Source organism: Giraffa tippelskirchi, chromosome 2, assembly GCF_054371585.1.
Source record: "Giraffa tippelskirchi isolate mGirTip1 chromosome 2, T2T-mGirTip1v1.2.pri, whole genome shotgun sequence".
NCBI classification, from domain to species: Eukaryota; Metazoa; Chordata; class Mammalia; order Artiodactyla; family Giraffidae; genus Giraffa; species Giraffa tippelskirchi.
The window spans coordinates 173,878,518-173,906,174 of record NC_137276.1 but is presented as its reverse complement, the minus strand read 5'-3'; the positions used below and the strand labels follow the sequence as shown (position 1 = coordinate 173,906,174).

Genomic DNA, 27,657 nt, shown 5'->3' with positions numbered 1-27,657 from the left:
CTGGGAAAGCCTGAAGGCAGGAGGAGAAGGGGATGACAGAGGATGACACGGTTGGAAGGCATCACTGACTCGATGGACATGAGTTTGAGCAAGCTCCAGGAGTTGGTGAAAGACAGGGAAGCCTGGCGTGCTTCAGTCCATGGGGTCACAAAGAATCAGACATGACGGAGCGATTGAACTGAACTGAACTGAATAGTAACCAGGAGTCCTCCTTCTGTGTCTCATTCTCTCTCTCTCTCTCTGGGAAATTTCAAAGCAAATACCTGAAATCAGTATTTTAATTCTGAAACAGTTATGCCATATTCCCAAAGCTGTAGTTTAACAGGCATAGTCTAGGTGTTACATCATAAATGATGGTTTATCTAGTGTTCATCGCATGGAAATGTTACTATTAGCAGGTGCTTCTGTGTTTCAATGGTACAATGATAATTGATGTTTGCACAGATTATCCCAAGGCAGTGCAATTTCCTAAAGTGCTTTGTAGATCACAAAAAGATATACAAAGGAAGAAAAGAAAAAAGGCAAGAAAAAAGAAGTTTCCATTAGTATATTTTTTGCATTATAGGTTATCATAATAAAATTCTTTGAATATTAGTAACCAGTTACAAAATGTGATGATATGAATCAGAGCATCTCCATTCCCCATCATGCCTAAACAGGCAATTTGATATAGACACATGCTTAGTATCTTTTTCTTTTCCCAAAGCTTAAGCCAATTTTATATTACTGCATGTTGGCTATGAACAACTCTGAAGTGTTCACTCCAGGCATTATTGTCATATAACTGCTGTAAAAAAAATTGCAAATTTAGTGCTTAAAACAATAAGTCAATTCTTGATGTGAGAAATCCCAAATGGGTCTCACTAGGCTCAAAATCAAAGTGTCAGCAGAGATACCTTCATTCTGGAGATTTTAGGGCCGAATCTGTTTCCTTGCCTTTTCTAGCTTCGAGAAGCTGCTGCTTTAAGGGAACCCCTTGGCTTGTGGCCCCTTCCTCTTTCTTCATGCCAGCAGTGCAGCATCTCCAAATCTCTCTCTCTGACCACAACCCCTGTTTTTGTCCTCATACCTTCCTCACTCTGACGTCCTGCTTCCCTCTGATAAGGACCTTTGTAATTACACTGGGTCCACACAGTTAATTCAGAATAATCTCCCATCTCAAGATTGTAACTTAACCACACCTTCAGAGTCCATTTTGCCAAGTAAGATAACATATTCACAAGTTCTGGAAATTAGAATATAGTTATGGGGTGCATTATTCTGTATACCATATTCGGTTTAACAATGACTCATTCATCATAATGCTTTCTTTCCCTATCATTTCTCTTTGGCTTTGAATATTTCAGAGCAGTAGCATCTTCCCATATACAATGGGTAAGGTGACCCTGACATGAAAATTAGCAAAGTTCATGAAGATTAAAAGAAGCAAGTTCATACAGAATCTCTTCTAATATTTTACCAATGGGGTGAAAACCAGCAAGAAAGGGGCAATGTGGACAACTATCCACTGAATCATGTCTGGCCTAATAGCCCTTAGGCTACCCAAATGGGAGTTGCTTAGACTTCTGTTTCTTAAACTTTTAACTTAAAGGTTAGAACAACATGAAGTTAGGCTATAAAAGGAAGAAAGAAAATGATGGAGAATATTTCCCTGGTGCCAGACAGTAGCGAACCCAAGAGGAAAAGAGGAAGGAGAAACGAGAAGGCAGAGAGCCATGCTGAAAGAAGCTTTGGATGCCATCTGACAGGCCTTTTGAATGTGCAGGTTTGGCTGCCTGCCCACTGCACCATGTGCCCTACACCTCTCTGTGCATTGCTAGAGAAGCAGGAAGGCACATCCTTGGAGAAAACATCCCAGCGCACCCAGAGAATAAGGGAAAGTCATGACTAAGGTGATGAGAGAGACACCAGCCAGGGGGTAGTAGAGGTTACAGCTGTTGTGGACAAAATGTTCAGACAGAAAGGAAGTTTACACAGGTAGAGCCAGATGAGGTTTCTGTTTCTCAGCTGTAGACAAACATCCTCTCTGCTAACCTTCTGCCCTAGACTCACGCTGACTGCTTGCCTCTGAAGTATGTTGCATATTTATTTTTTACCTCAAGTTTGGGTATTCCATAATTCTTGCTATTTGCAAAACCATTAGGGTTTAAACAGGACACATGAAGGATCCATTATAAGCAATGCCTGAAGGAAAATGCCTATCGTTTCAAGCCCAGGTGAAGCACAGAAAAAATCTTCTACTGTTGAAGCAATGGGGCACAGGAAAGATGAAGATGCATCAATGTTTGCTGGATTGTTTTTCTTGGTTCTTCCTCTAGGCATGATCACTTGTGAATTGGTGCCTCTGCACACAAACCATGCCTTCTTCCATTAGAAATTCTAAGAGAACAACAACAGCAACTATCTCTATTAAGAGTTAAATAGGTCGGGTGTTATGGGAAGTACCTCAGGAACATTATCTCTTTTATTCCCACAATGATAATGAGAAAGTCAGATGATTCCTCCCCATTTCATAACAGGTCATTGCATGGCTTAAGGAAGTCATTTTGTCATGATCATACCGTCAGCAAATCATATCTAAAACTCAAACCCAGGTGAGCCTATTTTCTAATTTTTTCCTCTTAACAACAATGCATATTTCCTTTATGTTTTTCTATAAAGGCCTTTGTCTTCATAGGGAAGGTCAGAGAATTATGCAATCTTTCAAATCTCTTCTCCTCAGGTTACTTGATAAAAAAGCAAGGTCTAATTACACTTAATTTGAATATGGCAATACTTGGAGATTCCCATATTTTGCCTTTCATAATTCATTTAGGTAACACTTGAATTTCATCATTCTTTTCTTTTTTCTCTGCATAGCAGATTGCAGTGGGTTGAACAGTGGCTGCCAAAAGACACGGCCAAGTCCTAACTCCCAGAGCTAGTGAGTATGACCTTATTTAGGAAAAGGATCTTTGCAGTGGTACTTATTTAAGGATCCCGAGCTGAGGTCATCCTGGATTAGGTTGGAACCTAAATCCAAGGACTGGTGCCCTATAAGGGAAAAGAAAAGGAGACTTGAGACACCCAGATACAGAGACACAGAGGAAAAGGCTATATGAGGATGCAGGCAGAGATTGGAGCGATGTTGCCACAGGCCGAGGAAGACCAGGAGCAACCAAAAGCTGGAAGAGGGCAGGAAGGATCCTCCCCTAGTCTCTTAGAGGGAAGGAGGCTCTGCTAACATCTCGAAACAATGAGAAAATAAAGCCACTATGCTTGTGGTAACTTTCAGTGGCTGCAAGTTACCTAGAAAACTGACACAGGTATATTTTGATGATGCAGGTATCAAGGTAGTTTGGCAAATGTTATAAAGGGAAACTGTGTGATTTGTGACTACAACTGTGTCTTAGGAATGCAGCTTTGTACCTTAATTTCTTACTGATGTAAACTGAGAAATCACAAGGTATGTGAAAGTGAAAATGTTAGTAGCTCAGTCATGTCTGACTCTTTGCGATCCCATAGACTATAGCCTGCAAGACTCCTCTGTCCATGGGATTTTCCAGGCAAGAATACTGGAGTAGGTTGCCATGCCCTTCTCAGGGGATCTTCCCAACCCAGGGATCAAACATGGGTCTCCTGCGTTGAAGACAGATTCTTTACCATCTGAGCCACCAGGGAAAGTCCTATTTCTAAAACTTAAAAGAGCCGATAATGTCAAATTCTATAAACAACATAAGCAAATCATTTATATATATATACATATATATATATACACACACATGTATAAGCAAATGTATATGTATATGCATGTATACACATCTGTAAGCAAATATATATACACATGTATATATACTCATGTGTAAGCAAATGTATATAATACACTATAAATATATAAAAAAATCTTTGTGTCATTTGTTGTATATTTGATTGGTTTCTTGTTAAAGATCAACTCAGAGAAAAATTCATTTAGAGACAACTAATATTTGGTTTCCCAGGTGGCTCAGTGGTAAAGACTCTCTTGCCAATGTAGGAGACACAGGAGATGCGGGTTCAATCCCTGGGTTCGGAAGATCCCCTGGAGGAGGAAATGGCAAACCACTCCAGTATTCTTGCTGGGAAAATCCCATGGACAGAGGAGCCTGGAGGGCTACAGTCCACGGGGTTGCAAAGGGTTGGATACGACAGCCCACACACATATATTAATATCTGGTAGATTTTTCTGTCCCTGATCACAGCCAGGAATGCCCCTTGGCAATGGTCTCAGGTCCAATTCTTAATTCATAAGTTATCGCCTATAGAACTCTTGGCTTAAGCTGGGAATTGGTTCTGAAAAATTCATGGAATCATTCCTGAGTGCCTGGCCAGTATCTTCTACAATAATTAGCAATGACAAATGTTGAATACCTTGGATGTGACTGGCAAGGGGTAGACATCCCATCATTAATAGCAGTAATTGAAAATAGGGTATTATTAATATTGAAGGTAGATGTAGTAATGACAGCAGTAATGGTATATGTGGTGAAAAAAGACCTAAATTATTTTTGTTTGTCCAAATCTCATGGAACTCTCTCATTTAAGATAGAAGGAACAAAGAGAACCAGCTCCAAATCTCGGTGTTTTAATGGATATTGAGAATCTGTTACATCCCAGAAAAGTACCACCTTAGGTAGCTGAGATTTTAAAAATAGACTGTCTGGATCTGATAAAACAACCCTAAGAATGTATCCATAAGAAGACACTATTTAGAACCAGGTCAGAAGCAAGATGAGGTGCTTACAGGCTGCCATGGTAGTAGCCCTTTAGAAGTCTTCCTATCACCAATCACCCACCCTTACACAGCATGATAGAATAATCTTGTGAGTTACCATTGCTGCCAGACACTTCCTTGGCAGAACCACACCATAGACAAGAAGCAGACCTAAGTGAGGATTCACACATATTCTTAAAGGCTTAGCAACACTGCACACTAGCCTCAGCAGAGCCTCTGATCCACTCTGACAGCCAGCAGTCAAATCAGACTGCTACAGAGACCTTAGAGTGCTTAAAAGTTCCTGGGGAATTATCTCCTCTAGAGACAGTCAGCAACAGAACTGCCAAGGGCAGAAGTTAGAGCTACTCCCACATACATGAACCAAATTTTCCTTCCCACCTGGCTTTGTATATTATAGGAATAACCGAGTGGGACATGCTTTGAATTTCCTACGGGTTCTCTGACATTACGGGGTTTCCTCTATTGATAGGACATTTGGACTCAGAGAGCAGAGCCAGCAAGAGTGCTATTGCCATTCCCAGTTAGTCTCTGGTTTATGGCTGTCTAGAATATGCAGCTCTAACCCCTATATGACAAAACTTGGAGATGTGGCTTTTGGGATGTAATTCTGTGCATGTTCAGTCATGTCCAACTTTGTGCAACCCCATGGACTGTAGCCCACCAGACTCCTCTGTCCATGGGATTTCCCAGGCAGAAATACTGGAGTGTGTTGCCATTTCCTTCTCCAGGGGATCTTCCCCATCCAGGGAGCAAACTACATCTCCTATGTCTCCTGCATTGGCAGGTGGATTCTTTACCACTGCGTTACCTTGAATTAAGGTCCTGAGGGTGGGGCCTTCACGTTGGGATTAGTGCCCTTATAGGAAGATACACCAGATATTTTGCTTGCTCCCTCTCTCTCCATCATGTACCCACCAAAAAGAGGTGTGGTGTGTACACAGCGAGATACTAGTTGTCTAGAAACCAGGAAGAGAGTTCTCACCAGAGTCTGAGCATGCTGCACCTTGGTAGTGGATTTCTTGTCTCCAGAACTGTGAGAAAATAAATACCTGTTATTTAAGGCCCCCAGCCTATGGTATCTTTTGTTTATGGCAGCCCAAGCTGAATAATATACTATGTGCATGTGTTCTAAGTCACTTCAGTCATGTCTGACTCTTTGCAACTCTACGGACTGTAGCCTACCAGACTCCTCTGTCCATGGGATCCTCTAGGAAAGAATACTGGTGTGGGTTGCCATGGATCAAACCTGCATCTCTTATGTCTCCTGCATTGGCAGGCAGGTTCTTTATCACTAGCACCACCTGGGAAGCCTGAATAATACACTACAGTGATTGTTAAAAGAAAAATGAGTGGGCTTACTTAATTTTTTAAATGAGTGGGCTTATACAAGTCATTACAGAGGCAGCAAGCATAGTTACCATAATTAATTAGTTTCTGTGAAAATAAAAGATGTCTTCCTCTTCAAGGAACAAGGGAAACCACCTATCTTCTCCCACATGGCTCCAAAAGTAAGCTGCCCAAATTCAAGAGTTACCTGAAGAACTGTCCACATCTCTGTCCATACCAACTGATACTAATCTATGGGCAACCAAGTCCTCAATACCACGTGTTATATTTGGAATGCCTCTTGTTCTAAGGTGAAATTTTGGAATTTATAATTTGTTGCAATTTGTAAAGCAATTTTCTTGTGGCTTCCTTCCTTTCTTGGAGTGGTGAGGGTTTTTAAAAATACAAAATGTCTCTTAGATTGCCCCATGAAGGCTAACTTTCTGTAACTACTTTTCAGTTTGCCTTTCAAATCCCTCATTCTCTGATCTGGATCTGTCTTTCCACAGGCACAATGTCTCAGTGACCAGGCCAAAAAGAAGATATATTTGAAAAAGACTGATGTCATTCAAAGACTGGCATTTCAGTTTTTATTACTAGAATACCTTGAAGAATTAGATATGATTTGCATTGATATTTGCCAACTGAATTATTAAAGTTCTTATTTTTTTTCTTTTCCCTTTCCCTCATCAGATTTTAACACTTCAGTCAACAACAGACAAAGTCACAATTTAACAATCACATGACTTCACAGAGACTTCTGGGCTTTTGAATTGTTGACCAACTTGAGAAAAAAATACCAGATTTGATGCATAAAATGAAGGTGATTACATATAAAGGCAATGGCAAGAGGGCTTACTTAATTTTTTAAATGAATAGGCTTATAGAAGTCATTACAGAGGCAAGTGTTTTTTGTTGTTTTTGTTTTTAGTTTTTGTTTTGTTTTTGTAAAGGAATCTGCTTCTCCCATCTATTTCTTAAGTGACCTGGGGTAACTTCATTGACATGTCTTTTGTGGGCAATGTGACACTATTTGAGTTACCTATTGAGGTTTTTCTCTTTTATTAGAATTAATTGTAGACTCAGTGTACTGGAACATTTGAAAATGAACATGTATGCCTAAAGAAGGATGAGGGTTTCAGAAATGTGTGCACATTTAAAGTGATATATTAGCCCCAAATATCATTAGACTGTAGATGGAAAAAAAGTGGGAATTTCTGTGTAGTTTTTACTTCTAAACCTCTTCATCTAAAGTGACAGAACTACTAGTGATAGAAGTGTAACAGTGCATCTCTATATCAAAGTTTTAAACATATCACACACACACACAAACCAGGTCCTCACGTTATTACATAGAATCTCAAAAGTTTCCATACTCATGCTTGGTAAAAATAGCACATAATCCTACCTCAAAAAGATGTATTTTCTTTACATCCTTTATAGTGCAGGAGTCCTATGAGTTTATGGCATAACAGAATCACCTGGCAGATCTGTTAAATTACAAATCCCCGGGACCCCCTCCTAGAGTTTCTGATTCTTGCAGGTCTGTCTGGGGTCTGATAATCTGCATTTCTAACGAGTCCTTAGGTGATGCTAACGCTGCTGGTTTGGTGACCAGACTCTGAGAAGCACTGCTCTGGTTTTATTACTTATTTTGGTTCAGTGGTGTGCTTCACAGCCTTGGAGTCAATTCTTTCTACTTTCTAGCCAAAATAACTATTGTAATTTGAGGTTTGGCTCTGTAGAATCTAAGATAATAGTAACAGTAAGCATCCCTTGAATAATGCTTTCTCATTAATAAATCATTTTTGCATACACTGTCTCCTTTGACACAGCACAGGTATCCTGATAGGTGAGCAAGTATTATATTATTCATATTTTACAAATGAAAGTAGAGAGTTTAAAGGACCCATTCAAAATCCCTAAGAAGTAAATGGTGAAGAACAGAGATTTGAACTCAAGCTTTCTGACTCTTAAATCCTGCATTCTTTCTACCAAGTCACTCTTTCTCTCAATCCCTTACAGTTTTTAGACAGCTTTACCCTATTCAAACTACCTTCATATTCATTATCTAATTTGATTTCTCAAAGCAACAGCACAAGGCAGACAGAGCACATATTATTGTCTAGATTTTGTAGGTAAAGACATTATAAAAGATGATGAGAAAAGTAGCTACTGTCATTCAGACAGTATTTCTTCATACACAGGCTAAAATTTTCTTGTAATATTTAGCAGCAGCATCTGATGTAAAGCATCAGATGGTTCTCCTTTCCAAGTCATATTCAATGGTCTAGTATTGTAACCCCACCCTTAAACCTACACCAGTTTTTGGTTTGTTTTGTTTTCTTGGTAAGAATATATTTGGAGGAAATGCCGGTGGAGATGAAGTTTAGGGTTATTAATAGAAAGGGAGGAAAAGTTCTTTAAATTTTAGACTTTAAATACTAAAGAAAACAGTTTTCTCTGCATACAGAGACTTTTTCACCTCTCATCTTGGGTTTTTCAAAGTTTAATGTGTATACAAACCACCCGGAGTTCTTGATGAAATGAAGATTCTGATTCAGTGCATCTGGAGTGGGGCCCAGCATTCTGTAAAGCTCCAAGGTGATGCCAATTCTGTTGATCACAGTCCAACGTTGATAGGCAAGGGTCCATCCTATTTCTCAGTGCCATAATTATTTTTACTATTCTCTAAACTATCTATGAATCTCTAGGGTGAAGCAGAAATTAAATATAAAACACTGTAATAATATTTTGTGAATACTCTGTACATTGTGGGACTTCCCTAAGTGCTATTCTGTGCTAGGCTATTTATAACACCTTATCTTCCGACCTATTCTCATCTCAAGATCCAGGATGATGCGGAAAATGTCGTCCACAGACTAGTAGAGTCAACATTACCTGGGTGCTTGTGAGAAACATAGAATTTCAGGCCTCATCTCAGACTCACCGAATAAGAATTCACATTTTAACATGATTCTTTGGATGATTTTCCAGTAGAGTGAATTTAGAGATTCACTCCTTTAGATCTTTTCGCCCATGTGTGCTTACATAGTTATCATTATGCTCATGTGGCTGGTCCTCTGGCTCACTGGGAGGATCTAATCCTCCAGAATCCCAGAATTCACCAAAGGAATTCAGCAAAAGAGATGATTTAAATGTGGAGCGAAGCAGGGAATCTGCCTTTTTTAAAACTTGCTTTGAGGTAATCCCAATGATTGGCCAGATGTAGAAATCTAATAGTGGAGATGAAAGTTATACCACACACGGGTACAGCCAGAACGGATGGTTTATAGGTAGGGAATCATACGAGATGTTATAAAACTTTCAACTATGCAGCAGAGGTTCCTTTTTCAGACTGAGTCAACCTGTGAACTGTTCTCTACTTCTAAAACCAAGGTGGGTCTGAACTTCTGCCACCCAACTCCCACTACAGCACTAAAACATTGGTGTGACAGTGCTGAGAGCTTTGTTACCACGTATTAAGTTTTTTTTCCCCAGATACAGAAACCTGAAGTAGGCATTTTAGTGTGTCTTACAGAAAGACAATGTCCTATATATTTGAGATATATATAACACAGTAAAGCAAAAATATAGTTTCTGAAGATTCTATTCTTAAAGTCTAAACTTCAAGCAGATTCTAAGAGTCTGATAGTTAGCTAGCATAAGTAATTCATTTATTCATTCAATAAATTTTTACTGATCATTTACTCTGTGCTAAGCACTATAATGGCACTAAGAACATGTAGGTGTTTGCTTTCATAAGGAAAATAGTAAAAACATAAACATTTAAGACAATTACTGAGTGTGATAACTGCTTAGGAGAAGAACAACACAATAGTGATAAAGAGAATGTCAAAGAATTTGATGCAAGAATGTAAAGATTTCAGAGCATTCTCTGTAGTCGAATGGATAATAATGAGAATCCCATAGAAGCAAACCGGCACATCAGGGCAACAAAGAAGAAATGGATCTGAACAGGACCTAGAGAGCTTTCCTGAAATTTCCAAAACCTTCTTAGTAAGAGATTAACAAAACTATTAGTTGGGTGGCCTTAGTTCTATAATTCTATTGTACCATTTGCAGTTTGCTTTCTACTCATTCATCCTTTAATTACTTGTCAATGTGCATTTAGTTTACACTTCACAATGTGAGTTACTTCCCAACAACACTATTTTTATAAAGCCCTTAATTGAATAACTCAATTGGTTGGTGGATTGATTGAGCACTTATATGCCAAGCAATGAACTGATAATATACACATAAGTAGGACACAGTTTCTGCACTTTTATGCATCTTATAAACCAGAGATTGCTCATAATTAAAATGCAATTTTATTGCTTCTATTATGTGGCTTCCTGTAGGGAGTGTCATCTTGAGCGCTTCAAAAGAAAAAGTTATACTGGCAAAATGATGATTTACAGGTGAGATGTGAAATCATGTTTGAAGAAGAAAACCAGGATGTGTGAAGGCCCCAAAGCAAGTGGACAAGACATATTCTTGAAATATAAGTAGTATTAATTTAATCTACCTACTACCTAAAGTAGAGTGATTAGGGGTTTAGGGATAGGAAAATAAATTGAATGAAGGGTTCTGTTGTGCTTAGTTTGAACTTTATCCCAAAGGCAATGGGAAATCTAGCAGGAAAATTAACTCAATAATTTTAAAATTTAGAAATAGCATTTTTGTAGTGGGGGTAAATACCTAGTAGCAAGAGGTTCAACTGGAAAATTGGAGGAATTGTTGGTCATTTTTTGGTGTTGTACTACCATTGCCTGAAATATCAATTTTATTAAGAAAATAATCACTGTCATTTACAACCTATAGGTTTTCTACAGCTACAGTTAATAATGTATTAGCTGTTACATAGCCAGACTCTGGGAGAACAGTCCCCTGGGAGAAGAAGCATGGACACATGAATAAAGCAGATCAGAAAATCTCTCCCTAACAAGATGTTGTTGTCATGCCCTTTTGAAAAATTAACACCTCAAATGAGTATGTTGAGATATGAGGCAATATAAGATGTGAAATATTAAGACTAGCCTTGGTGAGGGACTTCCCTAGTGGTCCACTGGCTATGACTCTGCGCTCCCAATGCAGGGGGTCTGGGTTTGATCCCTGGTTGGGAAACTAGATACCACATGCTGCAGCTAAGAGTTTGCATGCCGCAACTAAAGATCTCGCATGCCACAATGAAGATCAAAGATGTCACATGCCGTAACTAAGACATGGCACAGCCAAATAAATAAATATAAATATTGGAAAAAAAAAAAAAGACTAGCCTTGGTAAGAGCATTTAAAAAGTCTCCCTGGCTGCTTGCTGGAATGGATAAAGATGGCATGGAAGTAGTCTACAATCAAATCATCAGCCTCCCCCAAACTTTCACTATGGAAAGCTGATATATGGATTAATAATAATTAAAATAGATATTGAAAATAAGGATATCAATAATAGCTAATGCTGTGCTAAAGACTTCGTTTACATGTTCTCTTTTAATTCTCATGATAACCTTTGGCAAAGATTTTATTTTTATAGCTACTTTAAAATTAGAAAACACAGACTCTTTGGAATAATGGCAAAAATATTTGAAGTCATGAGATGCTGAGAGATGTGCACTCTATTTCTGTTCTACTAGGCCATGCGCAAAATCTGTGATTAAGCTATCCCCCCACCCCCTACATGCCACGCAAGCTTCTCAAATGTCCTGGAGCTCTCATATCCAAGCTAGTGCCCCAAGGACAAATCTAGGACAGCTCATTTCTCTTTAGAAAGTTTTCTGGGAATCTGATGACAGATCTGGGGAGGCCAAGAGTGAGGTGCTGGTGGTACAAGGGCATTTGCACAACACTCATCAGAATGGCTAGCACGTCTGGTTGTGGAAATCCTCCCATGGCTTAAAGACTGTCAGTGTCTGTTGTTGTGAGTCTCTTAAGGATTTTTAAGGTTTGGAGGTCAGTAATCATGTAGTTACATTTTGTAGTCTTCATTTGCTAGATTACCCATTTGTTTTAATGACAAGGTTACTGAAAGAGTTTGTATTGACTTGATGAAGCTATTATGGAATTATATGCATGGGAAAAGAATATGTTTCTGACCTAAATTTAAGATTTTTTTTGTTTAGTTTGCTCAACAGTGTCCAACTCTTTGTGACTCCATGGACTATAGCCTGCCAGGCTCCTTTGTCCATGGGACTTCCCAGGCAAGAATACCAGAGTGGGTTACCATTTCCTTCTCCAGGGGATCTTCCCAATCTAGGAATTGAACCTGCATCTCCTGCTTTGACAGGCAGATTGTTTACCAATGAGCCACCAAGGAAGTCCAAATGTAAGATATTCGCATACAAAAATAGCTATCTATATACCTGCTACACTGGTATACACTACATTGTATATTTAAAATCAATATACAAGTAAGGTTCTGAAAAGAAAACATAGCAAGAGTTTTCTATATTTTCCTGCTCTTTGAAAAGGGGAACTAAGAATGTTAAAAAGTAAAAGGAAATAATGTATGCTAAGAAAGAGATTAAATTTTAAAAGAAAATCATCATAACCTAACACTGATATCATGGTTTCACATAAAGATACTGGCCTGTATTCTTCAATGTATTGTTTACATGTGCTCTTTTGTTACAGTCCAATCTTGCTCTGCTTGCCACATGATGGGCCAATGAATCCAAGAGATGAGGGGTTGAGACAAGGAAGAGACGTAAATCAGGAGCCAGCTAACCAAGAAGATGGCATGCTAGCACCTCAAAATAACCATCATATCTGAGTCTGGATGCCAGGTTCTTTTATAGATCAGAAATGGGGGGAGGTGAGGAAGCAAAGTAAAAGCCATTAATCTTGCAAAAATCGCCTGGAATGGCAAGCCTCAGGCAGGGTATATGTTAATTTCTTCCTTCCTGCCATCTACAGGAGGACAGGGTTCTGAACAAAGGCAATTTAGCTTAATAGGCAGAGGGGCAGGATTCTCTGAGGCAGGCCATTCTGTATGATTCAGTTCATTTCAGTTCAGTCGCTCAGTCGTGTCCGACTCTTTGTGACCCCATGAATCGCAGCAGGCCAGGCCTCCCTCTCCATCAACAACTCCCAGAGTCTACCCAAACCCATGTCCATCGAGTCAGTGATGCCATCCAGCCATCTCATCCTCTGTCGTCCCCTTCTCCTCCTGCCCCCCATCCTTCCCAGCATCAGGGTCTTTTCCAATGAGTCAACTCTTCGCATGAGGTGGCCAAAGTATTGGAGTTTCAGCTTCAACATCAGTCCTTCCAATGAACACCCAGGACTGATCTCCTTTAGGATGGACTGGTTGGATCTCCTTGCAGTCCAAGGGACTCTCAAGAGTCTTCTCCAACACCACAGTTCAAAAGCATCAATTCTTCGGTGCTCAGCTTTCTTCACAGTCCAACTCTCACATCCATACATGACTACTGGAAAAACCATAGCCTTGACTAGATGGACCTTTGTTGGCAAAGTAATGTCTCTGCTTTTTAATATGTTGTCTAGGTTGGTCATAACTTTCCTTCCAAGGAGTAAGTGTCTTTTAATTTCATGGCTGCATGATTATAATAACAAAAGTAATGAAAAGCAAGTCAAAAAGAAACAGTTCCAACATACAGTCAGAATTGGCTTCTTCTCTGCAACACCTTCTCTGCCAAGGATACTCTTCCAGCCTCTATTTTCTTGCCCTGGTTCTACTTATCCTTGAGGTCGTAGCGTAAGCTTCCCGGAGCTTTGCTGGTCTTGCAGATTTTGCTATATGGCCCTGTTTTATGGTCTTATTATATGCTACTATAATTTTCCTTTATACTATATAAATCTATTTAAGTGGCTGTTCATGCAATTATTAGCTTAATACTCTGCTTTCTTATTGAACTATAAGTTCTACTTGTGCAGAGACCATGTCTGTCTTGATTCTCATTTTGGCCTTTTACAGAGTGAGCATTCTATAGATATTTCTTGTCAGAAAAACAAAGTGTAATCAAAATCAAGATTAATTTGACTATAATTGTGTATTGATGGAAGATATGCTTTAAAACCAATATTTATTTTTGGGATCCAAAATCACCGTAGATGGTTACTGCAGCCATGAAATTAAAAGACGCTTGCTCCTTGGAAGAATCAAGCTATGACCAACCTAGACAGCATATTATAAAGCAGAGACATTATTTTACCAACAAAGGTCCATCTAGTCAAAGCTATGGTTTTTCTAGTAGTCATGTATGGATGTGAGAGTTGGACTATAAAGAAAACTGAGCGCTGAAGAATTTATGCTTTTGAACTGCAGTATTGGAGAAGACTCTTGAGAGTCCCTTGGACTGCAAGGAGATCCAACCAGTCCATCCTGAAGGAAATCAGTCCTGAATATTCATTGGAAGGACTGATGCTGAAGCTGAAACTCCAATACTTTGGCCACCTGATGCAAAGAACTGACTCACTGGAAAAGATCCTGATGCTGGGAAAGATTGAAGTCAGGAGGAGAAGGTGATGACAGAGGATGAGAAGGTTGGATGGCATCACCAACTTGATGGACATGAGTTTGAGCAAGCTCTGGGAGTTGTAGATGGACAGGGAAGCCTGGCATGCTGCAGTCCTTGGGGTCGCAAAGAGTCAGACACAACTGAGCAACTGAACTGACTGACAAGTAAGACAATGAAAAGAAAACATAGCAAGACTTTTGTATATTTTCCTGCTCTTTGTAAACAGAAAATAAGAATATTAAAAATTAAAGACTGTAAAAATAAATAAAAGTAATCAATAGAACATGTTGAACCAACATTGTTTAAATTATAACTAAATGGTCAAGACCCCTTACCTGCAAAGGTAATAGGCTTGACTCTTGCATATCTGTATATTGATACAACAAAGACTGACTTGACAGAACCTTCTGGAAGGTCCATAAAAGAAATCCCAGAGAAAGACTTTTCTGAAACTTCAACTGTAGATTATATAACCTCTACATTCTCTCTGTAAAATGTGAAGTCATACTAATTCTAACATGCTAACTGAAAAGGGTAGATGATAGCTACTTGCAATATATGCTTCTGGAATTCAACTTAAAGAAATGAATGTAGTTTAACATTATGTATTTCTTCCAAACCCATGAAGGCAGAGTCTTCATGGGACATATTAATAATTGGGTAAGTTATAAAATCAGAAGTAAGACAGATGGAGCTGTAACATCAATGGAGTTTAAGAGCACTATTAGGCAAGGATTCAACTTGTAAATGAACTGAAAGAGTCTGGCTAAGTGATAAAACCCAATCTCCAACGAACAAGGGGATTTCAGACTCCTCAGAGTCCTGTTAGCTCTCCTTAGAATGTTTTCCCCACTCCGTCAACACAGAAAATGCTTCTTTTTTATGGAAGGATAGTTGATGTACAACTATATTTATGTAAGTTATAGGTGTACAATATAGTGATTTACAATTTTTAAATGTTATACTCCATTCATAATTATTATAAAATATTGGCTACATTCCCTGTGTTGTACAATATATCCTTGTAGCTTATTTATTTTATACATAATACTCTGTACCTCTTACTCCCCTACCTCTATATTGCCCCTCCCCACTTCCACTTTCCTCTGCCCACTAGCAGCCACTAGTTAGTTCTCTTTATGAGTCCGTTTATTTATTTTTTTTATATTCACTAATTTGTTGTATTTTTTAGATACTGCATACAAATGATATCATATATTTACCTTTCTCTCTCTGACATTTCATTTAGTATGATAATCTCTAGTTCCATCCATGTTGCCACAAATGGCAAAATGTAGTTCTTTTTTATGGCTGAGTAGCATTCCATTGTATATTTATACCACATCTCTTTTATCCATTTATTTCTTGGACACATAGGTTGCTTCTGTATTTTGGTAATTGTAAATACTGTTGTTTGAACATTGGGATGCATGTATCTTTCCAAATTACTGTGTGTTCTTTTGTTCTTTTATAAATAGCAAATATTCCTTACACAAGCTTTCTATATGTGGTGCTAATGTTAAATCTGGCTTAAGCAAGAGAATTATAAAATGCCTGCTAAATTGCTCTCAGCCTAAGGGGCTAAGTTGTCAGTGTTCCAGGTATAGAAAGCTACTGAGGATGTAAAAACTTTTTGTAGAATTGAAATGTATAGAAAAACTGTTGTTGTCATTGTTGTTTAGTCACTAAACAGTGTCCAACTCTTTGTGACTCCAGGGACTGTGGCCCACTAGGTTCCCCTACCCATGAGATTTCCCAGGCAAGAATATTGGAGTGTATTGCTATTTCCTTCACCAAGGGATCTTCCCAACCCAGGGACTGAACCTGAATCTTCTGCGTTGGCAGGTGAATTCTTTACCACTGAGCCACCAGAGAAGCCCAGAAACTCTGTAACCACGAACAAACCTGACACAGCATGAGGCATGGTTGAGAAAGATACTTCCTCTGGAACGTGAGAAGAAAGATTTAGAAACAAAGTTAAATGAAGATGGGAGCAGCTTAGCTCATAGAAGTGAGATCAAACACACCATAGAAAATACATGTTACAGTGCAATTGCCCTCTGGGAGTTACAGGATTATGAAAGTCTAACTTAATTAAGGGAGAAAATAGGTCACATTTAACAACCGCATATGTGACACATCATTTTGACTATAGAAGAACTGAAGAGGAGAGAAAAATTAAGATATCAAAAATACAAGCCATAGAATTCATCAATCTTTTCTCCTCCATCTATGTCGAGTATGTTCTGATTTTGTATATATAAAAAATTCACCATTGTTCTAATCTCCCTCATTAAAAACACTTGCAGTATTCTTGAAAAAGAAATTTTAGGTGTCAAAAGAAAGAGAAACAAAATGATCCAACAATTTTTTTTTTAAGACTGAATTAAGAGGTAATAAATATTCTTCTTCTCATAAAAATATACCTTGCACCTACTTTCCTTTCTTCCCCTTGTGTCATCAAGTGACAGGTAATCAAGTACTTGTGAACCCTGCATGAAATCTCCCCCATTTCAGGGCTCAATGTCCCTGTGGGGTCGAGCTAATTACAGGTACATTTCCTCTGCAAGGCAGTCACACTCTGTTCTATTGAAGGCACAATTAATTATTGAACAAAGCTAGCTGGAGATTTTTGCTCCTATGGCCATGGGTTGCAGGTAGCTTTGCTGTCACACAGAGAGCAGAGCCTCTTCTTTGAGTATCTTTATGAAAGGCTTTGCATTATAGGCTGAAAAAGACCAATCCCTGTTTCCAAATTTTGCAAAGGAAAAGAAAACACACAAAACAAAAACCCCTAATTTCCTGTATAGAATAGTAAAAACAAATTCTCTCTTATGTCATCGGGAATATGTTTATGATCAGTTGGTTATTTAGGTCAGATGTGAAAAGATGCAAAAGTAGACTTGGGAATTAATACCCATTGTAGAGTGAATTGGAGTCTGTCCCTGAGTCTGTGGGCTTCCCTTGGACTTCCCTAGTGGCTCAGAGGTAAAGAATCTGCCTGCAATTCAGGAGACCCGGGTTCTATCCCTAGGTCAGAAAGATTCCCTGGAGGAGGGCATGGCAACCCACTCCAGTACTGTTGCCTGGAGAACCCCATGGACAGAGGAACCTGGCAGGCTATACAGTCCATAGTGTCACACAGAGTTGGACATGACTGAAGTGACCATGCAGCAGCAGCAGCAGCAGCAGCTTGAGTCTGTGAATGCAGCAAGGAAGTAGTTTTGCAGATGCCAGAACAGGATTTGACCCAGAGAGAGGGCTTAGATAGATTATAGAAGAATAAAGTTCTTTCCCTTAAGATGTATTTAGAAACTTAATGGGAGATCTTCCCAAAGCCCCATGGAGTCATAGACAAGTGCAGAAAATCCTTGTCCCAGGCTTCAAGCCATAGTCTTGAGCAAGGGTCTGTAAACTATTCTCTAAAGGGTCGGATAGACAATATTTTAGGCTTTAGGGGTTAAACCATAACTGTTGCAACAAAAGTCTGCTGTCTTTTTTTTTTTAAAGCAGCCATAGACATCATACAAATGACTAAGCATGGCTGTATTTCATTAAAACTGTATTTACGGGCATAGAAATTTCAGTGTCATATATTTTTTAAAATTCTTTTGATTTTTTCTAACCATTTAAAAATTACTCTAAGCTTGCAAAAAAAAGTGAGGTGGGTTGAATTTGGCCCAGGGACTACAGTTTCCTGACACCACCCTCCCCCAACTATTGGGAATCCCTGTGTGTACACCAATTTTTCTATTAATTTTGAAGTCCCTCAGGTTCTCTGACTGTATGTAAATGCTCCCTTTATTCTGAAAGATCTAGCTTGTCCTTTGATCTTTAGATGACTTGAAATATCATGGATAACCAGATTATTCAGGGTTCAAACCATTTGTCTACTGTCATTAACAAGTTTACTAAAGTTAGCCATGAAAATCCACACTTATAGAACAAGCCTGGGGAGGTCTTGAAACTGGTTTGATTTCATTACTTTTCTGAACTGAGGGGATAAAAAAGAATTATCTTTAGTTTCAGATCATCAACAGTATTTTTCCCTGAAAAAAAAAAACAAAACTATTTACTAGTCAATAATGCACCAAAGGGATAAGACATTTTTATTAATATTAATGCAGTTCATTTCTTGATTATAACTTGAATATAATCTATTTCCTCCCTTCTTCCTTTCTTTTATCTGCCATGTATTCCATAAAAATAAGAGATCATAAATACTATACAAACATTTAAATTAATTACAAAAGGGAGATGATATGAAAATAATGATAAGAAAACAAGATGAAAGCAAGAGTGTGTCTATATATGGATTTGATGCCATAAATCCCACACAGTTTGTTCAAAATCCATTTCATTAAGGTGTAATTTATATATGATTTCCCCTATTCTTTTTCAGACTGGTTATAAATTTGGCTCTAAGTTTGGTAACAGTTAATACAATGAATGACTCCTGATTATTTGTAAAAATTCATTGGGTTCATTTGAAAAACAAACCATTGCTTAGAAATAGGACAGTGGAAATACTGAAATAAAAGAGGAACTTCCTCAAAGGGTCCTTTCAGAGGAAACCATGTAATGTAATAACAATCTCTCAAAGCAACATTACAAAAAATGCAGTGATTTCAGAGAATATCTTCTATAAATCCTTAAATCTGTGCCCCAAATTTTATACCAAATTGTCACTTAGTAAAAGCAATTTTACAGGAGAAAGGTAGGTGTGTTGTGAGATTGAGGGTTAATATACACATTTCCATTCAGGGAGAATGTGCTCTGGAGGTTAAATTTAATCCAGGGGAAAGGTATATAATAACCAGTGGCTCAAACTTCAGATAATCCTGCATTTGTACTTTTTTCCATGTGAGGTTTAAAATGAGAATGAGAGGATACAAGTTTGAGGTTCATCCCATAAATAAGTGCCTCATTTACTGCTTTTATATATTCTCAACAGATAACAAGCTGTAAGCATTAATAATGAGTTTTGACTTACATCATCTTAAGAAAATAGAAGCCGCTAATCAGAACTGGTGCCTAAATAAAAGACTATTCCACAAGTTAGTCCAAACTTCACCTGGTAAATTAATTTGAGGGATAATATGAAATGGAGACCCATATTTTCACACCACAAAATACAAATTATTTAAAGATGCTAAAACCAAATACTACCCTAGTCTGGTCTTTCAGAAGTATACCAATATAGGTCCCATTGTCTATCTAGATTTGCATAACAATATTTATGGTGTTCACTTCAAAATTAATATGTTGTATATTGAATCTGTAGACATTTATATGAGAAAATGTTAAGAGAATATCAGATATAAGTGAGTTAAACATTTGGGGCTAGTTAAGAAAATAAATGATATTTTATAAGAAAAACTGATCCATAATTCTTCTTTCTCGAAAAACTAAATAGCAGACCCCATTCTGTAAATACTATGTCATTCACAGAAACATAGTTTTTTGTATAAGAAAATTCAGTCTGTGGAGTAGGAGGGGTCACATGCAGGTAATCCTAAATAATTTGGTAAAAATATTTAAATGAAATTTAAAAGGCAGTAGAACCTCAGAACCCAGTGACGGTAGTGGGAAGGAGGAGGGGAGAACGCAGATGACATTTCTGAGAGATGATTTTCTGACTTTTATTAAATTAGCATCAATAGCTGGGGATGCATAATGAGTTCATGAAGGTTAGTCCATGCCTCGTGCCCCTCCACAGAACCAGGTGCTAAGGACAGGCGATTACAAGTCACAACTTTGTATTATTCCTGAAAGATTTCTTCACAAGGTGCTACAGTATTAGGAAATGATATTTAAAAGCAAAGCAAAACAAAAAGCACACAAAGAACTATGGGAATTTAATCCATACAAAATATTGTCCCAAGACATTCAGACACTGACCTGGCCTATATTTTAGACATAATTATTAAGTCATTTAATGCATTTAATGCTTCTATATTGGTTGCTTTGGGGGACTGTCCTATTAAAATGAAATATACCTTATATATAAACCACAGAACCATATATATATGGTATGGTTATAGATTTTATAGAGATGGACATATTAGCCAAGACTAGAGATGACCCTAAACAAGTTAGCTCTATGCCACTATTCTAACAGTGTTATTTAAAATTTATTTACTTTTTAATTGAAGGATAGTTGCTTTAGAGAATTCTGTTGGCTTCTGCCAAACATCAACATGAGTCAGCCATAGCTATACAAGGGAGGGAGGTTCTAATAGTGTTTTAATAACAATACACAGGCTTGCCTTTTGGATCCAATGGAATCACAGGAGCACAGGGATATTTTAAATAGTGTGTGGTATCTTGGGGCCTGGAGAGTTGCTTACCAGTTGGTGTAAGGTGTCTCCAGGTGATCACAGGTTCAGGACGGCCATTGGCCATGCAGACCAGGGTGACGTTGCTGCCCTCATTCACAGTGACATCCGAAGAGATGTTGGAGATCTTTGGTGGAACTGTAAAGACAAAAACAAAGTAACCACACCATTAGAAGCAGGTTTGTAGTACTGGTCCATGCAATTGGAAATGGCAAATCTAAGCAAAATACTTTTCTGACTTGAAACATTTGAATTTCTGTGTTAAGAAGATTACGTACTTTAGGACTTCCTTACCAACTCAGTGAGCAGATATAAAGGATGGATCTTACTATAAGGTGAGAATCTTTCTACTATGGTCAAGCACTATAGGAAGTACACAGAGTAACACAATGAAAATATCTTAGCTCTTTTATGATTCCAAGGGACCTGGTTTGGTTATTAGAGAGTATGCACAAGTATAAGCATTAAGAATAGATTTTTCTTATCACTAAGTATTACTTACATTTATTTTCTTATGTAGATAAAATGAATATTTCTTTCAAATGTCAGGAAAAGTAAAGCCATGTTATTTAATATCAGATTGCATAGTTGTGTTACTAAGATGCAGTAATACCTGGTTGTTTACAATCTAGCCTCATAATGAAACCCCTAGTTAATCACTACAACAGAAAGCCTTAAATATCATCTTGGTGTCTGACAGGTCTGATGATACTACCTTAAAGCTTAAAAATGGAATTAATAAGGCCTATGTCACAGACAGGTGGGCGTACATGTGTGCTAAGTCTCTTTAGTCATGACTGATTCTTTCCAACCCTATGAACTGTAGCCTGCCAGGCTCCTCTGTCCATGGATTCTACAGGCAAGCATACTGGAGTGGGTTGTCATGCCCTCCTCCAGGGGATCTTCCCCACCCAGGGGTCTAACCTGCATCTATTGCATCTCCTGCATTGGCAGGCAGGTTCTTTACAATTAGTGCCACTAGGAAGCCCCAAGTTCAGTTCAGTCACTCAGTTGTGTCTGACTCTTTGCGACCCCATGGACTACAGCACGCCAGGCTTCCCTGTCCATCACCAACTCCCAGAGCCTACTCAAACTCATGTCCATCACATCGGTGATGCCATCCAACCATCTCATCTCCTGTTGTTCGCTTCTCTTCCTGCCTTCAATCTTTCCCAGCATCAGGGTCTTTTCCAATGAGTCAGTTCTTTGCATCAGGTGGCCAAAGTATTGGAGTTTCAGCTTCAGCATCAGTCCTTCCAATGAACACCCAGGACTGATCTCCTTTAGGATGGACTGGTTGGATCTCCTTGCAGTCCAAGGGACTCTCAAGAGTCTTCTCCAACACCACAGTTCAAAAGCATCAATTCTTCGGCCCTCAGCTTTCTTTATAGTCCAACTCTCACATCCATACATGACTACTGGAAAAACCATAGCTTTGACTAGATGGATCTTTGTTGGAAAAGTAATGTCTCTGCTTTTTAATATGCTGTCTAGGTTGGTCATAGCTTTTCTTCCAAGGAGCAAGCGTCTTTTTAATTTCATGGCTGTAGTCACCATCTGCAGTGATTTTGGACCCCCCAAAAATAAAGTCTGTCACTGTTTCCATTGTTGACCCATCTATTTGCTGTGAAGTGATGGGACCGGATGGGATGATGGGAAGTCCCAAAACCTTATATAAATTATAAGTATTATCTGAATAACTCCTTATAATAAGTAAATAATATCCTATGAGGATTTTATTTATGGGTAGGAAAATAAGTTATAGAAGAGGCTAAGTGACAAGCAGAAAACAGATGTGAATCTAAAAAGACTCCAGGGCCCACACTCTTAAGCCCTACTTGAATGAAACTTCATCTTCACAATCCAGGCTACCAGATGGCCAAAAATAATGGGAATTACTTTTTGGTGATGTGAGAAATGAGTCCCCAAGGGCTAGCTGTACTGCCGTCTGACTTCCTTCATTAGTGTTCAGGGCAGCAACATTAGATTTCATACTGGTGGGCTTAAGTGGAAAGTGAATTACTTACTCACAAATTTCATCACAGAGGTTATGCCCTGATTACAAATTGCAGAGTTTATGCTTTGACTATGACTTTCCTTTTCCTATTTTTTTTTTTAACTCTTAGTTGCTTATGCTGTCCCTGAGAAATTATGTGTCAGGGGGAGGGAAGAAGACAAGAAAGCATGAAGGAGTTCAATAAAAAACAAAACAAAACAAAACAAAAAGCTTTTATTTTTTCCCACTCTTCTTGTCCATTAGAGACTCTGTGCAGTGACAAATAAAAGGGGAACATTTTCTGCTTGTAGAGACAGCTGCCTGACATCCATAGGATTCTGCAGATCTCTGTTAGCAGTTATTGATGGTACCTGGGCAACTGACCAGGGCAGAGTGTCAAAGGAGGAAGTGGGAGGAGAATTCTCTTGACTAACATTCTTCTCACTGCTGCTGCTAAGTCACTTCAGTCGTGTCCGACTCTGTGCGACCCCATAGATGGTAGCCCACCAGGCTCCCCTGTCCCTGGGATTCTCCAGGCAAGAATACTGGAGTAGGTTGCCATTTCCTTCTCCAATGCATGAAAGTGAAAAGTGAAAGTGAAGTCGCACAATGGCATCTTATATGGCCTCTGGGTAGGAACAGTCATTCCAAACCAAACACAATGGCAGAAATAGAATGTAGTTGATTCCTGTTACTTATTAATTTCTATTGGTAGAGTTTCTGTTTCCTCTTTGAGTTAAGAGTAATTTTCTCATATTCATACATTGACTTATAATATATTCTCTTAGACTTTTACAAGGAGGACCTGAAAAGTTATACCCATTTAATAGGGAAGAATGTGAGGCCCAAAGTGGAATAATGGCTTATCAAAGGTGATCCCATCAAGAAATATGGCTAGGCTTAGAATTCAGAGCTCCTGTATGTCCAATTGTTCTATTGTTTAATAGTCACACTTTCTCTTTCCCAACTGAATAAGCCATGGTTCTAATCATGTCTCATAACACCTATAATACTACTCATGATGGTGTTTGAGAACAAGACTTAGACATCCTAAGCATCTTTCCTCAACAGTCTAAAACCTGCAAAAGGAAGCTGTATAGTAATTGCAAGAGCTCACATCACTTAATTCATTGTCAATTCTGAATTCCAAAATACGACACAGAGTACAGAAAAAAAAAATACAGATATGGCCTGATTCAAAAAGAAAAAGTGGAGGGGGCAAGGCTCCATACCCCTAAAATACTGACTATAAACATGAAAATTTACAAAACAAAAAATCTCCAATGGTCAAGATCCCAGAGAGTTTTATAAATGATAAAATTTACTCACATTGCCTCTCCTTTATATGAGGAATATATATGTACTAAGGACTTCGATTCTACATGGCACGAAAGGGGAGGTCACTTGTTCAGTGTTACATAGGTGGTGATAAAACTGAGAATAAAATAAAGAATAATTGACTACAAGGCTATGTTTCAGCCACCAACTATATTCCTTTTCCTAATTAAGGATAATATGTTCAGGCTCTGGCTCTCAGATACAGGAGATGTAGACAGCATTTGGGCTAAATAGTTAGAAATGTAATCGTGCTGACATTGTATCCCATCTTCCCCTGGGTCACTAACCAATAGATTTTACTCCACCATTTATCTTCCTATTTTATTGGAAATTTCTTCCCATAAGCATTTATATATGATGTAGTCTTTCTCTTCTAGAAAGATGACCCTGCACCCCCACCAAATCCCATCTTACCTACTTTCAAACCTCTCTATATCCACATTCTTGAATGAATCGTTCTATCTCATGTCTTCATTCCCTAATTCACATTTCATACTCCAACTTTCAGTGCAATCTGGACTCACTCATTAACCTTCAAAGAAACTGCTCTCAAGAAGCTCACCAATGTCTTTGAACCATATTGCTTTTAGGTCCAATGAAAAATTTTGTTATTATTCCTATTCTTCTCTGAAGTATTTGACTTTGTTGATAGTAACATCATTCTTCCTTTTCTTAGTTTTTAGGTCACCAAACTCAACTGCTTTTCCTCTTATCCTTTTGGCCAGCGTCCCAAGTTTTGGGCTTACCTTGTCCCATTCCCTAAACATCTGAAGGTCTGATCACCGTCCTCTTTTTTTTTTATATTATGCACTGTGATCACTCACTACACATATACTCTTCCGCTTCAGAAGCTACAGCCATGATACTGATGACTTCCAAATCAGTATCTTCAGCCATGTTTTTCTCATGACCTTTACATCTATACTTTCAATGAACTGACTATTCTATAGCTCTATCAACTGTCTCACAGAAATACAGGATTCAATATACTCAGAATTGGGGTTATCATCTTCCTTCCCACAGAGAACTTGTAATCTTGTGATCACTTTTTTTTCAGTAATGGTGTCATTATGCAAACAGTTGCCCAAATCAAAAAAGAAATTTATCTTCCTTGATTGCTCTCTCTCCTTTACTGTCCCTGCATAAAATGAACCCCCAATTCTATGGCTTATGACTTTTAAATATCTCTCAGATTCATTTATCATTCTCAATTGCATTATAACTGTTTTTTTTTTTACCTCTGAGTCTATCTCTTCAAGCTCACTGTCATTCATTCACCATACTGCAATCAGAAAATTTTCCCCTAAATTGCAAATATAAGTATTATATCCTTCAATCTAATTGCCCTCAAGATAAAATCAAAACTTCTTAACATGACCTAATAGGCCATTCTTAGTTAGCCCCTGATTCTCTCTCCTGCTTTATTTTCTATTCCCTTTGAGTTGTACCCCCCAATCAGATCAAACAACTTTTGGTTCCTGGAATATACTATCTTTGTTTCTCCCAGGCATTTAACATTCTATGCTTTTTTTCCTAATGGAATAGTTTTCTCCATATGGTTATTCCATTTCCTCCTTCAGGTTTCAGCTTGTCAGCTTGTTTTCTCACTTTTTCCAGGAGACTGTCTTGTCATCCCCCTACCTCCACTCCAGCCCATTCCTGATTCCATACTGGGTGCCTGTCTTGTGTTGTCACATTGTACGCTGTATTTCTCCACACAGCACTGAACCATAATTGCTGGATTATTTACCTATGCCTGTCATTAAACTGAAAGAGGCAGACAGGAGGGCTTTGCTTTCTTGACCACTAAACCTTACAGAGCACAGTATTTGGAATATTAAGTGCTCATAGAATGTTTGGAAAAACAAAAATGAATGAAAATCTTTTCCCCAACTCTTTTCTGAGCTCAAGGAAGTCATCTCATTAAATTTCTGTCAAGAAGGAGCAAGCTCTTATTCTGAACAACTGAAACAACACAGTTTTTATCAGTATGTCTTTAGTAACAAATCCAGTTATCTATTTTGATATCAATTGGAAAAAAAATTAACCATGGGGCCAAAAAATGTTCATATATTTTAGGAGTTACAATAAACTTGATGTCCAGTTTCCCTAATTATAGACATTTCTGAGTTTTAATTTCTTTTTTCTTCTATTCTATCAGGAGTTTTATACATAACATACATGTATGTATATAAATATATATATCTTTCTTGTTTAATGGCTTGAAAATTCCTTCCTTGTTTCTTATAGCAATTCATGCAGTCTACATTTACATCATCACTGGTAACATTAAAGTGACAAATCAAAGTTTTTATTCTGTTACCAGTAAAATTTTAATAAAGATTCTGAGAAGTAAAAAGTGTTTTTATTATTATTGGCATTTTACAGATGTGGACATAAGGCACAAAATGGGAAAAAACAATCACATTAGCTAAGGAATTATAGAGCTAGTCCCCAAACCAAAAGGCTTACAAATCTTCTATACGCAACTCCTTCTCTCTACTACACTTGCTTTTGCAAAAGTGGTTCCAAATAGTTTTTAATCTATTTTAATTCTCAGTAAGGATGACTACTCAGGAAATACTGTTTAACATGATAACCTTATTTGCATCAGCAAATATAAGTTATTTATCAAAGTCACTGAAATATTGATTTATGCTCAATTCTTGGGTTATTACAGTACTCTGGGTAGTTTTTGTTTGTTTGTTTTCATTTTCTCTTTCTGGAGTATTTCCTAACAATTTTTATTCAAAGGATATTAGTGCTTTTTAAATGTATTTTTATTTAAAAAATATTTTATTGGAGTATAGTTGCTTTACAATGTTAGTTTCTGCTGTATAATAAAGTGAATCAGTTACACATATAACGTATAAGATTAACAGCTGGTAAGACATCACGTGTGCTGTGCTTAGTGGCTCCATGGACTATAGCCCACCAGGCTGCCCTGTCCATGAAACTTTCCAGGCAAGAGTACTGGAGGCGGTTGCACTTCCTACTCCAGGGGATCTTATATATCCCCTCTTTTTTAGCTTTCCTTCCTAGCTAGGTCACCAAAAAGCACTAAGTAGAGTTCCCTGTGCTATAGAGCAGATTCTCATTAGTTAGTTACCTATTTTATACATAGTAGTGTATGTATGTCAATCCCAATCTCCTAATTTATCCTACCCCTTCTTCCACCCTTGGTATCCATAAGTTTGCTCTCTACACCTGTGTCTCTATTTCTGCTTTGCAAATAAGTGGAAGCATGGAGTCCTTACCACTGTACCACCACAGGTAAGTCCCAATGTCTTAAATTTTTTGTTTCTCTTTCTCTTGTGCTTTCTTCTATTGCTTCTGGGTATATTAGATCCTTCTATAACATCAGATCAGTTAAATGTTTATATCTGTTTCTTTTTTTGTTTTAATGATCTGTTTCATTAAAAAAAA

General features: G+C 38.0%; 1 protein-coding gene across 8 annotated transcripts in view; it reads right to left on the bottom strand.

Moving 5' to 3' along the window:
• Positions 1-27,657, bottom strand: part of LSAMP (limbic system associated membrane protein) — a 1,066,465-nt gene that overhangs the window by 203,204 nt on the left and 835,604 nt on the right. For all 8 annotated transcript variants that reach the window (XM_081539161.1, XM_081539125.1, XM_081539136.1 and 5 more), the window contains one exon: positions 20,910-21,035. In XM_081539161.1, the coding sequence (XP_081395287.1) occupies positions 20,910-21,035 (126 nt within the window). The remainder of the gene's footprint in view (positions 1-20,909; positions 21,036-27,657) is intronic.